Below are 20,379 nucleotides of genomic sequence, written 5' to 3'. Positions count from 1 at the left end.
GATAAATTTTCTCTAAATTAAAAATTTCTCAATGAAAAGCTCAAAATTTTTTTCTTTTTCCAAAAATCTACAAATTTCTTGAACTTGAAAATTTTTTCCTAACATTTCTTCTTTGAAAAAATAAAAACATTAAAACTATTGATCATCTAAAAATAAATAATTACATAAAACAACCAGATAATCTTATAAATTAATAAAAAAAAAACCAACGTAATAACACTTAGAAAAAAAAATGTTTATTTTTTAATCTGACGTTATGAGGTTTCCAAATCCGTTTCCCGTTCATACTAGTCTTCTTCAATACACAGAACATCTACACTCGATTTCGCAGACATTGTTAACATTAATATCAAACCTCCATTAACATTAACAATTAATTTATAAATAATTAAATGTTGTGATTAAAAATAAAATAAATTCTCAGGATATTTAAATAAAATAGGGGCGTGTTGACGGTGTAAATGTCTTGGAAGTCTTTTATCCATGCACATGAATATGTGTGTGCGTAATAGGATGCTCTCTTTTCAATTTACTACTTGAGCTATAGCGTGCAACATTATAATTCCCAGTACATCCACATGTTTTGTGTTACTGATATATGTATCTGCTTCTTTACACTTTATTCGTACACCACAATACATTTATATTGTTGTTACTACACATTTAATCGTTACACGGTTGTAACTTTAGTGCCTTTATGAGCATCATACCAAGTGGACGCACTTTTTTTTAAACTTGCTATGGAAAATTGAATCATTTATTAAATTCATTAATTGATTAGAGGTTTCAATTTAAATTCAAATTTAAATAATGAAAATTTTAAGCAAACTGTTCGGTAAAAAAAATAGTGTTCGGACAAAAAGTAAAAATATAACGAAAAATAAATATAAGAAACATAGTAATGGGACTGTTGTACCTAAGGATGAATTTATGTTTGGTGACAATTGTAGTACGAGTACTAGAAGACATCGACGAAAACGGAGGGTAAAAAATTTTTTTTTAAGTAATTTTGGTGGTTTTTTGAAAAGTACTAATTTTGGTGGATTTTTTGAATTTTGGAGTTGGAAATTTTTTTGATATAGTAATTTTAGTAGTTTTTTTAAAATAGTAATTTTGGTATTTTTACGAATACTAATTTTTTGGGAATAGTACTTTAGTAGCTTAACAAAATACGGATTTTGATAAATTTTTTAAATATAGTAATTTTAGTAGATTTGTGAAAATAGTAATTTTGGTTTTTTTACGAATACTAATTTTTTGGAAGCAGTAATTTAGTAGCTCAGCAAAATACGAATTTGGATTTTTTGAAATTGTAATTTTAGTAGTTTTTTCAAAATAGTAATTGTGGTAGTTTTTAAGAGTACTAATTTTGTGAGGTGTTTTAAAAATACTAATTTTGGTATTTCTTATGAATACTAATTTTTTGGAAGTAGTACTTTAGTTGCTCAGCAACATACGAATTTTGATACATTTTTGAAAATCGTAATTTTAGTAGTTTTTTTAAAAATAGTATTTGTGGTAGTTTTTAAGAGTACTAATTTTGTGAGTTTTTTTTTAAATACTAATTTCGATATTTTTTACTAATACTAATTTTTTAGAAAATACTACTGGGAGTAGTTCTGTAACAATACTAATTTTAGTAGTTTCGGGAGAACACTAATTTTAGTAGTTTTTTGACCTGATTTATTTTGTAAAGCTTTTTAAAAATAGTAATTTTCGTATTTTTTACTACTAATTTTCATGTTTAAAAATACTAATTTCGGTGGTTTCATAAGAACATTTATTTTAGTAGTTCGTTAGTAATGGTAATTTTAGTATTTTTTGTAAAGTACTAATTTTATATTTTTGAAAAAACACTACTATTAATATTGAAGAATCCTAATTTTTCAAAATACTAATTTTATAAATTTTTCCAACAATCGTATTTTTAGTATTTTAAGAAAAATTTCGAATCGTTATTTTTCGAATGAATTTATTACTTTTTAATTACAATAATTTTAGTACTTGTTATAAATATTAGTACTTTTGGTAGTTTATTATTTTTTTTTTTTCTAATAATTTCGGTAATTTAATTTTGATAAGATTCAACCGCCCACTTGATAAGACACCGCCCATACATAAATTTTCGATCGAATAAAAAATGTTTATTATTTTACAATCCGTGTAATTAAAATAAGACCTTGAGTAGAGTACATGACCTTTAAACCAAACGAGTAGTTCTTTGAATTAATCAGCTTATGAGAAGGAAAAACCCTAAGGATTTCCGGTGAGAAAAGGAAATAACTATAGCAAATTTTTTTTTTTTTTTTTTTATTATTTTATTAGCATCACATATATACAGTATATATTTTTTATATCAATGTATATAAAATTTTGTACAAATAAATTATAAGTTTAATCAAAAAAAAAATTTTTTTTCAAATTCGCAATGTGAGAATTTTTTATTCAATTTTCTAAAATTTATGAGGGTCAATTTTAGTTGGAAAATTTTCTAAGTAAAATTTGAGGGATAAATTTTCCAAATTTTTTGAAATAAATTTGAACTCCAAAAATAAATATTTTTTTTTTATTTTTTTGGAAAAAATTAAATTTAAAATTAAAAACTCGCGTTGGTCAGAAAATAAAAATATTTAATTGAAGAAAATAACAATTCGTTAATTAAAAAATTCATTTCCATTTGAGTGAACGAAAACAAACCAATTTAACAACAATAATTAATGAATATAAATATAAATAATAACCCAGCAATAAAATTACTAGCAATTACCAGGGATTAAAAACTATGCCAACTATGTAATGCTAATATTGTGTTTCCGACAGCCGGTCATTGAAATCGCGCTCCCGAGTGAATGTCCTATTGCATTCCCTCTTTCTCCCTCCTCTCTCTTAACCCCACCCATTCCCTCCCACCCACAAAATTCAAAATTTCAAAATTTAATTTCAAAATTAATTCCTCTTAAAGTTTTTTTCCAGAAACTCCAATTTTATTTTTACTCCAAAAAAATTCAGTTCCTCAAATTTAAATTTCCAAAAAATCTCATAAAATTTTACTTTACAAAATTCAAACTCAAAAATTTCTAAATTATTTCTAAAAATTCTCTTTTATTTTTATACAAAAAAAATTCATTTAAACTTCAAATTCAAATTTCCATTTTTAAAAAATCAGAAAAAATTTTATTTTACATTCAAACTCAAAAATTAAATTTCAAAATTATTTCGAAAAATTCCCTTTTATTTTTATACAAAAATAAATTCATTTAAAATTCAAATTCAAATTTCCATTTTTTAAAAATCAGGAAAAATTTTATTTTACAAAATTCACTCAAAAATTAAATTTCAAAATTATTTTGAAAAATTCCCTTTTATTTTTATACCAAAATAAATTCATTTAAAATTCAAATTCAAATTTCCATTTTTGAAAAATCAGTTAAAATTTTATTTTACAAAATTCAAAGTAAAAAATTAAATTTCAAAATTATTTCGAAAAATTCCCTTTTATTTTTATACAAAAATAAATTCACTTAAATTTCAAATTTAAATTTCCATTTTAAAAAAATAAAAAATTTTATTACAAAATTCACTCAGAAATTAAATTTCAAAATTATTTCGAAAAATTCCCTTTTATTTTTATACAAAAAAAAAAATTTTAACTCCAAATTCAAATTCCATTTCCAAAAATCGTGAAAAATTTTACAACAAAATTCAAAATCATTTTTTCTCAAAATTGAAATTTTTTTTTTTTTAAATTAAAGGTGTGTCAGGTAAAAAAAATACGCCCTCTACCTTCATACTCGCCAACTCCTCATACATTTATACCCATACATACATACATAAATTCCATACATATATATAAATTCACACATATATATATTCATATATATATATACTAAAACTATAGTAAATAAAAGTATACTAAGTACCCTAGTATAAACTCGTTCCTACAAAACCCGATCAGTCAACTTTAGAACCTTTTAAACTCACCTCTAATTAAAAAAACCTTTGGGAAAAAAAATTAAAAAACATTTCATTAAAAAATATTTATTTTGAAAAATCTCAAAAATAATTCGCGAAAAATTTACCGTAAATTACAATCCTACTGAACTCAAGTAAATAAAAAATAAAAAAAAAATAAAGAGTAAAAGTTTTGTTTAAAAGTAGTGGGGGAATCGGAATGTGCAACAGGTAGAGAAGGTTGAAAATATTTTTTCAGTTATCTCGTGTCTCAGTACACGTACATACGGACATCAGTTTGTCATTGCAAAGTATTTGATTTTTTTCTTTAGTAAATGGGGTAAAAAAGAAATTTTTTCAAATTTTTAATTTGAATTAAATGCGGAAATTTTTGAATTTTCGGTGATGTGCAAGTGCTGTAATGGAAAGAAATGATAATAATAGTAGTGGGCTAGGTGGTAATAATAATAATAGCAGTAATAATATTAATAATAACAATATTATTAATAATAATAATAATAACAGCAATAGTAATATTAATAATAGCAATATTATTAATAATACTAATAATGGGAACGGTACCAATGGCCTTCAACCGCAGCCTAATGAGGTATTTAATTAATTAAGTAATTATTTTATTTTAAATCGAGGGGTGGGGGATAAATGTCAGTATATAAAAAAATCGGGAGATAAATATATGTAATAGTAAATATTATAAAAGTAGGCAATGTGACTTTCATTAGGGAGGGGACAAATTCTTGTGACGGATAGAGAGTTGGAGAAACTTGGAATTGGAAAAAGGAAAATTGAGAAATTTTATGGCAATGAGTCACTCAAGGACTTTGAGATTATTAGTGTGGGACTATGATAGACTATGAGTAATATTTTTTAGGCTTTTAAATGGCGATATTAGATATCGGGATCTGATAATTTTGATGGGTGATTTGTGTAACTGGAATGTCAGTTAGTTTTTGGAGAAATTGAGGGTGGGGGTGAAGAGAGAATGCGATGACGAGTAAAATGAGTACCCACATCAATAGGTTTGGGTAATGTGCACCGGAAGTGCTAAATTTATTTTGTTGTTAATTATTTAAGTAACAACAAAATAGGGAATGATTGTTTTTTTGGTATAGGGTTGTCGGTACTCATTCGACGGGGAATTCGTAGCAGTTTTTGAAAATCGTAACAAAAATTTTTTTTTTTCAATTTTTTTCAAATAAAATTTTGAAAATTTGTTTTTTATTAAAACTGAGGGTACAGTTGACTTTGTGACGTCATTTTCTCTCGTTTGAGTACCCACACCACTATATTTAATTAAAGTAAAAAATTACATTAATAATTAATTAATTTACAATTAAATTAATCAATACTCCGAACTTGGGCATGTGGGTACTCATTTCACGTGTAATCGCGCCCTCTTCACTAATCTCATGCTCTCTGTACTTAAAAAAAATATTCAAAGCCAGAAGTTACCGTAATTACTATTTTTATCAATATGACAAGTAGACCAAGTCCTGAGTACCTGCTCCAAATATATCGTTGTTGGTACTCTTTTTACGTGGAATCGCGCCAACTTTTTAGCCCCACAGTCTGTATATTTTTAAAAAAATTTTCTGAGGACTTACGGTAAAAAATTATAAGACGCAGATTTATAAAATAGAGGATAACGTCGAAAAAAAATGTGTCAGGGATTAGGAATGTGATTCAATGGTATCCTTGATTAAAAAATAGCATAAAGGAATTCTTCGGGCATGCGTCACCTCTGAACCTGTTTGGTGACATTACATATCTATATATATAAATATATAAAAATTTTTTGTTCAAGGTCGGTGACAGAGGATGGGAAGTGCATCACGTAACAGTGACCCGAGTGCCAGGATATGGATTTGGGATCGCAGTCTCCGGAGGAAGAGACAACCCGCATTTTACTAATGGCGACCCCGCGATCGCGATCTCGGACGTTTTGAAAGCGGGCCCAGCAGAGGGAAAATTGCAAGTTAACGACCGAATAATTTCAGCCAATGGTGTGTCACTAGAAGGTGCAGACTATGGAGCAGCTGTTCGAGTTCTTCGTGACTCAGGATCGACAGTTCTGCTGGTGGTTAAGCGACGATCTGTGATACCGCAGGTTCAGCCAGCGCAGCCTCAGACTCACAGGCTGACTCTGACTCGTAACAACAAAAAAGATGACTTTGGTCTGGTTTTGGGCTGCAGACTTTACGTCAAAGAAGTCACTAGAGAAACTGGAGCTAAACCTGGCGACCTGGTGACCAGAATTGGCGGGATTCCTGCAGACAACATGAGTCTGAAGGAGGCTAAAAAAATAATGGACTCGTGCAAGGATCGGCTGTCAATTGTCGTAACCCGTGAGCCCGGTGCTTCGACTTCTGCCGCTGCTTCGAACTACTCAACTGCCAAAGAAGCTGGTGAATATTTATCGGGGGCAAGTTACAGCAGTCAGAATCTTTACGTTCCGCCACCAACTCGTCAAACGGATGACAAAAGTAATCTAGCGCCTAGAGGTGCCGGTGGGAGGTCCAGAGGTCCTCTGATGGATGTTTCGTTGAGTCAATTAGATTTACCGGCTACTCCTACAGTAGATCCACCGAGGCCGCCACCCCCACGACCTGAAGGTAAGTGATATATTTTTGTGGGCTAGAGATAGTGAAAAATTGACCGTGGGATTGAATTCTACGGTAAATTTCCGCTGATTTGAGTACCCACATCGCTAAGTTTAGTCCAAGTACCGCCAAAGTCCAGGATGACGGATTTACCCCCCAGTAAAATCGGGGTATGAACTAATTGTTAGAACTTAGGGTTGTTGGTACTCATTTTTCAGGAAATTTTTTCAGCTTTTCAAAAATGATACTCATATATTTTTTAAAAAATCCCTGGGTCCAAAATCACAAGAAATCACCACAAGATTATTTTTTTTTAGACTATTATTCATCGCGGCGTCAACTCTACGAAGAAGAGGCTCGTTCTAAGCAGCCAGTACCCGACCCGCGGTTTATAACTTTTCAAAAAGAAGGATCCGTGGGCGTGCGTCTGACCGGAGGCAACGAGACCGGAGTCTTTGTGACCGCAGTTCAACCTGGATCACCAGCTTCACTGCAAGGTCTTCAGCCAGGTGACAAAATACTGAAAGTCAACGACATGGACATGAAAGGTGTCACTCGAGAGGAAGCAGTTCTTTTTTTGCTGAGTCTCCAGGAGCAGATCGACCTGATCGTCCAACATCGTCGCCAAGAGTACGACCAAATAGTGGCCTCAGGTCGCGGGGATTCGTTTCACATCAAAACGCATTTTCATTACGAGCAACCTGACAAGGGTGAGATGAGTTTCCGCAGCGGGGACGTCTTCCACGTGATCGATACTCTCCATAATGGAGTAGTCGGTGCCTGGCAAGTCTTCAGGATCGGGCGCAATAATCAGGAAGTACAGAAAGGAATTATTCCTAACAAAGCCCGGGCTGAGGAACTCGCAACCGCGCAATTCAACGCGACCAAAAAAGAGCTCAGCACCAGCAGCGAGAGCCGCGGAAGCTTCTTCAGGCGAAGACGCGGCAGCCATAGAAGATCCAAGTCCTTGGGTCGCGATCACTGGGACGACGTCGTCTTCGCGGACAGCATAAGCAAATTTCCCGCGTACGAGCGAGTCGTTCTGAGACACCCGGGGTTCATCAGGCCGGTGGTACTTTTTGGACCGGTCGCGGACCTCGCGAGGGAAAAATTACTCAAAGATTTTCCGGACAAATTCACGTCCCCGCAGATGGAGAGTCAGCTGGACGACTCGACCAGTGGAAAGGGAGGAAAAACTAATGGGATTATCAGATTAAGTGCGATCAGAGAAGTCATGGAGCGAGGAAAACATGCGCTGCTTGACATTACGCCCAATGCAGTTGACAGATTGAATTACGCGCAGTTCTATCCGATTGTTATTTTTTTGAAGGCGGAAAACAAACAAGTTATCAAAGAAATGAGAGCAGGGATTCCCAAGTATGTATTTTTTTTTCTAATCGATATATCGAATTTTTAGAAAATCGATATATCGATACTAAGAATTTAAAATCGATAATTTTAATTTTTGGAAAATGATTAGTAAAATAAAAATCGATAGATCGAATTTTGAAAAATCAATTAGTCAATCAATCGATATATCGCAATTCTAAAGTTCGATTAATTGAGAAAATCGATATATTGAATTTTGAAAAATCGAATTGTTGACAGAATCGATATATCGAATTTTTGAGGATCGATTGGTTGACAGAATCGATATATCGAATTTAGAAAAATCGATTAGTTAATAAATCGATACATCGAATTTCTGAGGTTCGATTAATTGAGAAAATCAATATATTGAATTTTGAAAAATCGAATAGTTGACAGAATCGATGTATCGAATTTTTGAAGATCGATTGGTTGACAGTATCTATATATCGGATATAGAAAAAGTGATTAGTTAATAAATCGATATATCGCATTTTTGAAGTTCGATTAATTGATAAAATCGATTTATTGAATTTTGAAAAATCGAATTTTTGAAGATCGATTAATTGACAGTATCGATGTATCGAATTTAGAAAAATCGATGTATTGAAATTTGAAAAATTTAATAGTTGACAGAATCGATATATCGGATTTGGAAAAATCGATTAGTTACTAAAAACGATAGGCCGAATTTTAAAAGATCGATTAGTTACTAAATCGATGTATCGAACAATAAAGTATCGGTTAGTAAAAAAAAAATCGATATATCGAATTTTTACAATATATCGATACTGACGAATTCGATTTATCGATTTATTAAAAAATCGATTATCGATTTTTTTAAAAATTACAATCAATAAATAATTTTTTTTTTTTTTTTAGGTCAGCGCATAAAAGTTCAAAAAAATTATTAGAGCAGTGTCAGAAATTAGACAAAATTTGGGGCCACATTTTTAGCGCCGTCATAACGCTGACGACTCCAGAAGCCTGGTATAGAAAATTACGGGAGTTGATTGACCGTCAACAACAAGGTCCTCTATGGATGAGTCAAACCAAGGTATGTCTAATTACATAATTGCATAATTACTTTTTTTCTGTAGTTCTGTAAAGAAAATTCTTCTGCAATCTTTTAATTTTCTTGCAACGTTTCTCTCAATAAATTTACACTCAGTAATTATAGACCGATAGACCTTCAATTATAGATAATTCTAAAGCTCTTTTATCAGAGAATCCTCTCAAAAAATTAGCCCCTCTAATGAAGTCTAATTACTCCCATAATTACTGAGTTAAATTAAAAAATCTTTGCACACAAAAAATAAACTTCTTCAAATTTTCAAAAAATTCAAATTTCTTAAAAAATTATCACACGAACTGACTCTTATTATACATCATTTCAAAGCTTTTTAAACCTAGAATTCAAAAAAAAATATTTCACTTCTTAATCTTCCAATCCCTAGGTCCTAATAATTTTTAAAGCGGCCCCAAATAAATTTGAAACAAATTCCCATCAAAAGTAATCAGCTTTAAAAATTCATAACTCCCTCCCTTATCAATATTAAGAAACGCCATATTTTTTTTTAAATTCCCCATAAAATTCCCTTCAAAATGACCCATAACAAAGTTTATTTCCTAGCAATAATTACTGAGTAATTGAAATTAATTAAAAAAATTTCACTTATGGTAAAAATTCATAAACTTTTTCTTTACTTAATTAAATTTAATTACCGAGTAATTATCCACCGAAGTGACCTTTATCATAGGTCATTTTGAAGCTCTTTAAATACAGAATACTAAAAAAAATATTCCAGTCCTTAATCTCCCAATTCCTGGGCCCTAATAATTTTCAAAGCGGCCCCAAATAAATTTGAAATAAATTCCCATCAAAAGTAATCAGCTTTAAAAATTCATAACTCCCTCCCTTATCAATATTAAGGAACGCAATATTTTTTTTTAAATTCCTCATTAAATTCCCTTTGAAATGACCTACAATGACCTTCAGTTCATTTGATAATAAACACTACAAAAATAAATAACTAATGGGATTTAATTGTTGTAGCCGGTAGAAATGGTGTCGGATCTCTATCTGCCTCCTTATCATTCCTTTTTCAATCCATACGACCCTTATTATCCAAGTAATAACAACTTTATTAACATAAATGATACTTATTTAAATAATAATAATTATGATAATAATAATAACAACATAAATATTAATTTTTTGGGACCTCCGCGACCGCCAACTCCTCAATTATTTTCTGCGCAACCCAACCAGAGTGTGATTGAACAATTTTTCGGCTACATTTAATACTTTATATATATAAATATATATCTATCTATTAATCACTCATCTCATTTTCACTGCATGTTCGCATGATTAATAAATTAAATATAATTTTCATCTAAAAATTCATTTTTGTTTTAGAAAAAAAAAGTTTTGTTTGTTTGTTAATTAATTAATTAGTATTAATATTAATATTGATAGTGATAGTAATGATTACAATAAATTTGACGTCAATTGTAGCCGGAAGAAGCACTCTCAGACGATTTCCTATTCCCGATGACATCTCGCCTCTCCTACGCTTCCTCTCCGGAAAGTGATTTGGAATTAAATACAAATGTTCCGATGTTGTCTGGTCCACTCGGTCCACCGACACGTCTTAAGAGTAGTTCTGATCCAAGTATTGCTACTCAAGACGACACCGCTGCGCCCCCGCCGTATACTAGCAGTTACCAGGTATGTTTTTTTATTTTTTTTAACAAGGACTATTTTTTGGGACAAAAAGACTATGAGGAGAAAGATCTTGAGGTGATGACGCGTTAAATAAGTACCCACATGACTATGTTTTGGTGAGGTAGTTAATTAATTAATTGGGGGGTAATTAATATTAATGATTTGGTAATTTATCTAAATATAGTGATGTGGGTACTCATTTTACTAGAAATCGCATTCTCTACAAGGATTCAAAACTTATTTTTGAGAAAAATCAATTTTGGTTCGAGAACAATAATTTTAGAAAATTTTTTTGGGTTTGAAATTTTTTTTTGACAAAATCATTATGATTTCTGTCAAGCAGACACGATTCCCAGTAAAACGAGTACCCACATGACTATGTTTTGGTGAGGTGGTTAATTAATTAATTGGGGGGTGATTAATATTAATAATTTGGTAATTTATCTGAATATAATGATGTGGGTACTCATTTTACTGGAAATGGCATTCTCTACAAGGATCCGAAACTTATTTTTGAAAAAATTAATTTTGGTTCAAAGATAATAATTTTGGAAAATTTTTTTGGGCTAAAATTTTTTTTTGACGAAATCAATATGATTTCTGTAAAGCAGACACGATTCCCAGTAAAACGAGTACCCACATGACTAGGTTTAATTGAAGTTGTTAATTAATTAATTAAATTAATTATTTTGCTAATCAATGAACTCACTCAAAAAATATCGATGTGGGTACTCATTTTACTCGTCACTTAATTTTCTATAACACCCACCGGTCAATTTTGAAAAAAAAATCAAACAATTCGCATCCAAAATAAAAATGAACCAAATTACCCTTCATTTTTTTTGTAACCCAAACCTATTGATGTGGGTACTTAAACTAACGGAAATCACCTCCCGAATTAAATGCCACGACTAATTTGCCTCTAAATCTCCTCAGGCATTCGAGCAACACAAACGTACGGTTCCCGATACCAAGTACGGATTCTCTACTTCATCTGACCAGCCAAGCTTGCCATCTTATACACCAGGAGTACCCTCAGCACGTTCACCTCATCACGGACCGCCAGATCTGCCGCCACGAGTCGACAGAAATGCAAAACCTGTCGGCCGCGGAACTCTTGGTCGCACAGCAGTCGACCGTCTCGCCAACAAAACTGACTCAGTACTCGACATGCGTAATTATATTAACGCTACTCCACATCGTGCCAACACAACTTCTTCTCTAGAACGTTCTCAGCCCAAACCAGTTGCCGTAAGTTAAAAAAAAAAATTAAAAAAAAAAAAGAAAAATTGTAAAATAAAATTTGATTTTTTTTTTACAGGGTAGTTATGACAGTATGTCATCATATGACTCATACAATACCAACGGTAACCAAGTTTATAATGTAGGGGGTAATTTGAACACGTCAACTGGTCGATTAGGTCCCAATGTCCCGGACGATTTAAAAACCGGTAACATTCCGCAAAGAGCACATGATCCTTATCGATTTACTCGCTCGACTGCTCAACCAATACCAGCTAATCAAGAAAATCGCGGTGATTACGCTAAGTACAGGTAATTTAATTAATTTTAATTAATTTAAAATTTTTATTTTTTCAAATTTTATTTGAGGTCAAGTCTCTTCTCTCGGTAATTAATTAATGCGTTAAATAAACTAGGGTTAATTATAGGTCATTTTAAAGGGAATTTAATGAGGAATTTGAAAAAAAATATTGCGTCCCTTAATATTTATAAGCGGAGGAGTTATAAATTTTTAAAGCCGATTACTTTTGATGGGAATTTATTTTGGGTCCGCGTTAAAAATTATTAGGGCCCAGGGATTGGGCGATTGAGGACTGAAATATTTTTTTTCAAATTCTGTGTTGAAGGAGCTGCAAAATGACTCATAATTAAAGGCTTTTTAAGCAGTAATTAGTAATTAATTTGAGTAAAAATAAGAATTCTTAAAGAAAGTGACTCAGTAGTAAAAATAAAATTAATTTATAATTAAAAAAAATTTTTTACAGTCGACCGGAACATAAAGTGATACCAACTACACCTTCGAAATCTGGTAACAATAATAACACTGGTACATATAAACCGGTACCGCCGCCAAAACCGAAAAATTATCGGCCTCCAGTTCAAAATTCCGTTCAAGATGATAATAATCCTGCTAATTTATATCAACATGCTAAAAATTACTCACTGACACCCTCGCACGTTCATAATGGCGTAAGTAAGCTTTTTTAAATTTTTTTTCTAACTTCCGACTAACAATTTTTTATATATCGAGTTCCAAAAATTTTTGATAAAAAAAAGAATATGATCCCCAAATTCCTGATCCGATTTCCCGTAGTTTGAGTACCCACATCAATATATTTAAATTTCAAAAATAATTGCCTGTAATTAGCGTACTTGCAATTACAAAATTAATTTTTTTTTAAATTAAATGGTTGCATGTTGACAAGGACTTTGTTCCGAGTAAAATGAGTACCCACAACAATATTTTTTTTTTTGTTACAAATTTGACAATTTTTTAATTGTTGTAATTAACAATTAAATTAATTAATTATCGACTTAACCAAATATAGGCTTGTTGGTACTCATTTTATGCGGAATTGCACTCACTCTCTAAATATCGAAGTCATTTCATCCAAAAAATAAATTTCTCTCATCAAAGTCAATAAATATCATTTTTTAAAAATAATTGTTGGTTAAAATGTCGGAATAATTTTTTTTTAAACATTGGCATGTGGGTACTCATTTTACGCGTCTCCATATCGAGATTACGATAGTGTAATAAATTTAACAAATAAAAAAATTTTCAGATTGAAAACACAAATCACCGTAATAGCGGTCAGTACTATTACAACATACCCCCTCCCAATCGCGGGCAAGATGGTAATTTTTTAATAAACACCAACAATCACAATCACTCTCACAGTTTGAGTCACTCGCACTCGCACTCAAATCCACCGGTTGCCAGCCACGCGCACAGTAACAGCGCGGGCCAGCTGACTCTTAATCACGGCCACAGTAGATCTAATATTAACAACAACAATAACGCCGCTAATGTCAACGGCCATGGCAACCACTCGGCCCACAATGGCGGCGGGCATAACCGCGAGCCCAGCGGTTTAGACCTCGCGGGCAGTCGGGAGCAACGAGGTAGCGCTTTTGAACTCTATCGTAAGCCTCCGATTCATCATAACGTCAGGTAAATTAACAATCATTTTTTTAATAATTTCCAAGATCGCTAATTTTGACTCATAAATTTTTTCGACTTTGATCCCCCGAAAAAAATCTTCTGCATTTTTATTTTCACAAATCACTAGCCTAAGGCTCTAGATACCCCAATAACGAATTTTTTGAGCCCAACCAGAAGTCTCTGGCTTGTTTAGTTCCCGAGATCCTTCAGCGTTAATCATCTCGCCGCCAATTCTCAGCTTTCATTAATCCGATGATTAATCGGCCATAACTTCTGACCTAATTGTCCTACGACCTTCCCCAAGGGCTCAAAATTCGCGCAATAGAACCAGCTTTCAAATAAACATCCCATCCATACAATAATTTCTTTCCACCCCCTAGAATTAATTAAAAAAATCCAAGGAACCCTAAAAAAATTCATTCCTATCAAAAGTAATCGGTTTAAAAAATTCATAACTCCCTCCCTTATCAATATTAAGAAACGCAATTTTTTTTTTAAATTCCTCATAAAATTCCCTTCAAAACGACCCATAACAAAGTTAATTTCCGAGCAATAATTACTGAGTAATTAAAATTTATTTAAAAAATTTCACTTATGGCAAAAATTCATAAACTTTTTCTTTACTTAATTAAATTTAATTACCGGATAATTATTCACCAAAGTGACCTTTATTAGGTCATCTTGAAGCTCTTTGAATACAGAATTCTAAAAATAAAATTTCAGTCCTTAATCTCCCAATCCCTGGGCCCTAATAATTTTTAAAGCGGCCCCAAATAAATTTGAAATAAATTCCCATCAAAAGTAATCGGCTTTAAAAATTCATAACTCCCTCCCTTATCAATATTAAGGAACGCAATATTTTTTTTTAAATTCCTTATCAAATTCCCGTTAAAATGAGCTACGATTAAGTTCATTTCCCGCCACTAATTACGACGTAATTAAAATTCAAACAAAAAATTACCGTGAAAATTAATAAAATTTTTTGTCTCTCCCCCAATTACGGAGTGAAAAAATGAGGTTACAATTGTGACGTCATAAATTAGCGATCTCTAATTAATTAATTAATAAATTAATTAACCGATATATTAACGGTGGTGGTGATTAATAGGACATCTGGAATTACAAAGGGATTATTTAATAACGAGGGAGGTATTTTACGTGGACCAGGAGATGTTGTAATGACAATACCTCCTGGTGCCATTTCATCTAGTAATCATCAAGAAATTTATTTTGCCGTTGTACCGCCTATTAATACTATTAATACTAATAATAATAATAATATTAATAACAATGATATTTATTATGATTACGATAATATTGACACTGACATTGACATAAATATAAAACAACGTGGATCTATTTCACCGCCGGTTAATAAGGGTGAGAATTATTTTTAATTAATCGGTGGCGGGAAAAAAAATTGATTAATTAATATTATCAATGCATGATTTACATATTTAATTAATAGGCAATTGATTAATGGTTAAAAGTAATAAATGTTTGTTTTAGGTGAGTCATTAATGAGTCCATTAATTGAATGTGGACCACGTGGGATTAAATTTAATAAACCAATAGAATTACGTATTCCTCATAATGGAACTCCGCAACATAAATTAATATTAAAGACGGCAAATAATGAAGATTTGGATAACAGTTGGTCGGATATTAAAATACCAGAGGCTTGTGGTGAATATATTTATGTTAAATTAGATCACTTTTAATTAATTCCTCATTTTTTACTTTTATTTTTTATTTTTTTTATTAATGAGTTCGATAAGTGGAAAGACAATCAAATTGCGAAAAAAATGAGTACCCACAAGACTATAATTTGAAATAGTGATTAATTGGTCTTTTAATGGTTAATTTGATTAATTGATAATTTATATTTTGTAGTGGAGTTAAATATAGTGATGTGGGTACTCATTTTACTTGCCGTCGCATGCTTTAAGTTAGGAAATTATTAATTTTGAAAAAAACAAATTTTTAATTTTTGATCATTCAAAAAAAAATTTTTATGGAAAAATGAATACTGTAGTGGGACAGTTGACAATATTCCGAGTACAATGAGTACCCACAAGCCTATTTTTTAAAATATCAATAATTTGGTAATTAAACAATTAATTAAATTGTTAATAACAATTGCAATTTTTAACCAGCACAGAATATTATGATGTGGGTACTCATTTTACTCGTCGTCGCCTGCTCTATCTAAGAAAGTTATTGTTTTGAAAAAAAAAAAAGTTTTCGAATTTTCATTGATACAAAAAAAATTTTATCAAAAAATGAATAGTGCAGTTGAATGGTAGACTTAATTCCGAGTAAAATGAGTACCAACAAGCCTACTTTTAAAATTATCAATAATTTGGTAATTAAACAATTAATTAAATTGTTAATAACAATTGCAATTTTTAACCAGCTCAGAATATTATGATGTGGGTACTCATTTTACTCGTCGTCGCATGCTCTATCTAAGCGAATAATTGATTTAAAAAAAAAATTGTTTTGAATTTTTATTGATACAAAAAAAATTTTATCAAAAAATGAATAGTGCAGTTGAATAGTAGACTTAATTCTGAGTAAAATGAGTACCAACAACCCCAAGTTTCATACTCTTATGAATTCGGTAATTAATAATTAATTACATGCGTAATTAAAATATATGTTTTCAAGTGACTCAAAATATATCGATGTGGGTACTCGTTTTACTCGTCATCGCATGCTCTGCAACATAGGACATAAAATTTAAAAAAAAATTGAATTTTAATAAAATTAATTAGGCATAATTAATAAAATGTGATGGTGCCATGGTACCGTATAAAAAGTATACTAAAAATACATAATTATTAAAAGTATTTATTCTCTGTGAGAGTAAATAAATATCTAAATAATAAATATAATAATTATACATATTTAATAAATATATATTAATGTATATATTATAATCAATATTAATAATAAATAATAAAAATGCATTTATCTGGTACAAGGAGAGCAAGGCTGAAATACCAAATGATCTGACTAATCAATATTTAAAAATTGATTAATTAATAATAATAATGAATTTTTTAAACAAATAAAATTAAAAAAAATTTTTTTTTAATGCATTTTTAAACATTCAAAGAATACTTGCTCGCACATAATTATTAATTACAATAATTGCATAATAATCTCATTAATATTAATTATTAATTAAGAATAATTAAACAAATTTATATATAATTATTAAATATCAAACAAATGATCTGTTTTATTAAATAAATATGTAAAATAAATTTTTTTTTCTTTTTTTTAAATCATTTCTACTTACGCGCTCATGTGTGACGCCGTGTGCGTCGCCATGGCAACTGAGTCACAACACTGACACACAATTTTTGTTGTCATGTTCTGAGTTTTAGTGCACGAATTCTCTAATTTTTTGTTAAGAAAAACTCTAATTGTTTTGTTTTATCATTTAATTAATTTTAAAAATTTGAATTTCGCGCCAAAAATTAAAAAAAATTTTGTTGCCATTTTGTAATTTTTTTTGAGTGTCAACTTGATAATTAATAATTTTTTGACTGAGAAACTTTAATTATTTTGTTAAATTCATTAATTAATTACGAGAATTAATTATCGAAAATTTAAAAATTCAAATTTCGCGCCAAAAGTAAAAAAAAATTTGGAATTTTGTAATTGGGCGTAAAAATGTCGAAATATATCGACTTTATTCTCGGGTCGCCGATTAATCGATCTGATGACCGTCGACTCAGTTTCCGATACTCCCGCGCTCGACTAGTGGCGCCACCTACGGAATCAGTGATTCAAGTGACCTCTCACCCAAAAGTAACCTCCAATGAGTCAAAACTTTCCGAGGACGGTCTCTACGTCTCAGTTTCCGGTCCGCTGACCACAAAAATAGTAAAACCCTACCAACTAGACAGCCATCGAAAAATCATAACCTCAAATTCCCCGGAGTCTCAGTCCCGGGTCCTCGAGTTCTCGATCCAGGAGTTAAAAATATCTGACCCCAGTCTCATAACCTCAATTTCTCTGTTGTACCATTCGACGACAGTCTGCAAAATATCGCCGCCATTTGCAAATAAACTTTGCAAGCTTTTGATAAAAAGAGATTTCAACTTGACGTTAAAATTGACCTCCGCTACCTCAAGCTCAATTTTACCTCTCCCACTTCCAAATCGTTGCGTAAAAAATCATATAGTAACAATCGACTTTTCTCTCCCCTCTCCTCTCACTTCCGGTCAGTGTTTGGTACTCGTCAGCCTGAAAAAAAATTTTCCCGAGCCTCAAAAATCTTCAGGAAGCCTAAAATTCACAATGGACCCCAACGACCCTCATAATTATTCAAAAAAATCATCAAAACCCGCGAAGCCGCCGCCATTTTGTCTCATAGACCCAGCGCTGCAGATCGCTGCGCCATCTGCCGTCAGGTCGAGACAGAAGCTCGCGGTTGAGCAGATCGTTAATGTGATCAATGAACCGGCGACATTTTCTCTGAGAGACATAACATTCAACGGATGGTTCGAAGCCGCGAGACCTCTGAGGCCATTCAAAATGGCGGCCAAGTCCGAGGGCCAGATAATGATCGAGAAGAACGAAGTGGTCGCTCTGACGGTCCTTCGAGCCGTTCAAGTTCCGATTCGAGAAGAAAACTCGAGTGTTACTCCCGTTTTGGTCGTCCAGTGGGGGCAGACTATTGAAGTCACCAAAATGGCGGACAATTGCAACCCAATATGGCAGCAAACCTTCAACTTGTCTCTGCCAAGTGATTTTGAGGATGAAATGGGAATCAAATTAATTTTGTATGACCAGCATCCGAGGTGGGGACTCCAGTGGCTCGGGGAATCTGTAATACCGATGGAGTTTAATGAAAATTACTACGAAATTGAGCGCTGGGTCAAGTTGTCGAGGTTGACGTGTCCTGTGGAGAGGTTCGGGTACAAGGAAACCGGTCAGACGAGAATTTACATCTGTCTGAAGGTAAAGAAGAACTTCCGAAAGGAGGAGAAGGTTAGAGTTGATGTCCTGGCCAAGACTGTACAGAGGTGCGTGGTACCGTATAGACTTGAGGGGGTGGGGGAAGACGAGGATGGGGAAGGGGAAGAGGAGGTGATGAAGATTGTGATGCTACTGAGAGCTCTGCCGGTAAAAGTTGGGCCGATAATGCCGAGGCAGGCACTGAAGATCGGTAAGGTAGATTACTATGGTCGTGCGGGACTGATGGCGAGTTTGTTAGCGGGGGTGGGTAAAGAAGCGTTCGTGGCGATGGGGGTATCGCAGGTAAGGCAGGCGGCCGCGTTTGTGGTCACTGTTGGTAAAGAAGTTGAGGTCTGGGACCCGGAGAATGGGGAAAAGTGGAAAGTTACTGATACTGGCTGCTCATTGGTCAGGATCACGAGGATGGTTAATCATTCTGGGGTGAGTATGGTTGGAATTTTGGTTTTTTTCTGTGGGTACTTTTGTAGAGGGGGTAATTTGCTGAAGAATGAGTACCAACAAGCCTATACTTGGAATTTGAAAAAATACTCAAAATTTTGAAATTTTAATTTTTGAAAATTTTGAAATTGCAATTTTGGGATTTGGGTCGGGTTTTTTGTCCCCTTTCGAATGAGTACCAACATGCCCATATTTGGAATTCAAAAAAAAGTCAAAATTTCAAAATTAAAATTTTCGAAAATTCAAAAATTTTTTTTTTTCAATTTTGTAGATTTTTTAATGCCCTCTTGAATGAGTACCCACATGCCTGTGTTTAGTTTTTGTTATAAAGGCGAAATTTTGAAAATAAAAAAAAAATTTTTTTGGATATAAAAAATGAAATTTCAGATTTGGAAAAATCTTCAGACGACTAACATTCTTTCGAACCTCCGATTCAACCTGAACATTACAAAAGACTGGCAGGTGATAAGTTCAGCGGCGTCGGCGACTCCACGAGAGCCTCAGACTCTTAGCCTCGATATCGAGCCAACAGAAGAGGACGAAACAGTTTGTGAAGAAATCGAAAGCTACTTGAAAGAGCACTTGTCCCAGATGCGCAGTAGAATGGGATTCATCACGATTTTTAATCGCCATGCGTCGTCAGTTCTTCGGCCTTATTTGCTCAGCTTATCTTCCAAAGACCAACAAAAAGACTCGAGTTATCTGGAGCAACTTTATCGCGTTTATTATATATCCGGATGTGTTATTAATTTACGTTATGACAATAAAGAAGAATTATTGAACTTTTTTTTATCAACTAAAATTCAAGAAGTTACTGGTCCCGTTGAATTTTCAATTGTTTGTAATTTACAACGATATATTGGTAAAATTTGTTCATTGTGGTTAGTTGTTGCTGTATTACGTAATCGTGAATAAATTTTCAAATCCTAATGTATATAAATCGATATAATTCGATAATTAATCGATACATCCAGTGAATAATCAATCAAACGATTATTAATCCGCTTAGACTAGTATTTAAACGATTAATCGATTATTAAATCAATCTCTTGATTTGATAATCACTCTCTCGATTTGATCATCAAACT

At 32.2% G+C, this 20,379-nt stretch overlaps 2 protein-coding genes across 6 annotated transcripts in view; both read left to right on the top strand.

The window, feature by feature from the left end:
- LOC130678274 (tight junction protein ZO-1) overlaps positions 1 to 17,044 on the top strand; it is a 29,173-nt gene extending 12,129 nt beyond the window's left edge. The window contains exons 1-11 of one of the 5 annotated variants that reach the window (XM_057485401.1): positions 328 to 984; positions 5,777 to 6,584; positions 6,890 to 7,949; positions 8,823 to 8,997; positions 10,462 to 10,674; positions 11,608 to 11,922; positions 11,993 to 12,225; positions 12,678 to 12,882; positions 13,479 to 13,867; positions 14,967 to 15,238; positions 15,368 to 17,038. In XM_057485401.1, coding sequence (XP_057341384.1) covers positions 811 to 984; positions 5,777 to 6,584; positions 6,890 to 7,949; positions 8,823 to 8,997; positions 10,462 to 10,674; positions 11,608 to 11,922; positions 11,993 to 12,225; positions 12,678 to 12,882; positions 13,479 to 13,867; positions 14,967 to 15,238; positions 15,368 to 15,579 — 4,056 coding nt within the window. In that variant the 5' untranslated portion in view covers positions 328 to 810 and the 3' untranslated portion in view covers positions 15,580 to 17,038. Of the gene's footprint in view, positions 1 to 327; positions 985 to 3,943; positions 4,562 to 5,776; positions 6,585 to 6,889; positions 7,950 to 8,822; positions 8,998 to 10,461; positions 10,675 to 11,607; positions 11,923 to 11,992; positions 12,226 to 12,677; positions 12,883 to 13,478; positions 13,868 to 14,966; positions 15,239 to 15,367 lie in introns of those variants that run through there. The other 4 variants (XM_057485400.1, XM_057485399.1, XM_057485402.1 and 1 more) reach the window with 4 other exon arrangements.
- A 351-nt stretch (positions 17,045 to 17,395) lies between these two features.
- On the top strand, positions 17,396 to 20,379 carry LOC130678275 (uncharacterized). Its single transcript, XM_057485404.1, has 2 exons — positions 17,396 to 19,273; positions 19,679 to 20,379. Exons 1-2 carry the CDS (start codon positions 17,543 to 17,545, stop codon positions 20,204 to 20,206), a joined length of 2,259 nt encoding a protein of 752 aa, XP_057341387.1. The 5' UTR covers positions 17,396 to 17,542; the 3' UTR covers positions 20,207 to 20,379.

The sequence above is a fragment of the Microplitis mediator genome, chromosome 1, assembly GCF_029852145.1.
Source record: "Microplitis mediator isolate UGA2020A chromosome 1, iyMicMedi2.1, whole genome shotgun sequence".
Lineage (NCBI taxonomy): Eukaryota > Metazoa > Arthropoda > Insecta > Hymenoptera > Braconidae > Microplitis > Microplitis mediator.
This window is presented reverse-complemented; position numbering and strand designations above follow the sequence as displayed.

Bases quoted from the DNA above. Each gene is read 5' to 3' on its own strand.
- LOC130678275 (XM_057485404.1), top strand. From the start codon at position 17,543: ATGTCGAAATATATCGACTTTATTCTCGGGTCGCCGATTAATCGATCT. The intron at 19,274-19,678 runs GTGAGTATGGTT...ATGAAATTTCAG, and splicing joins GGATGGTTAATCATTCTGGG to ATTTGGAAAAATCTTCAGAC.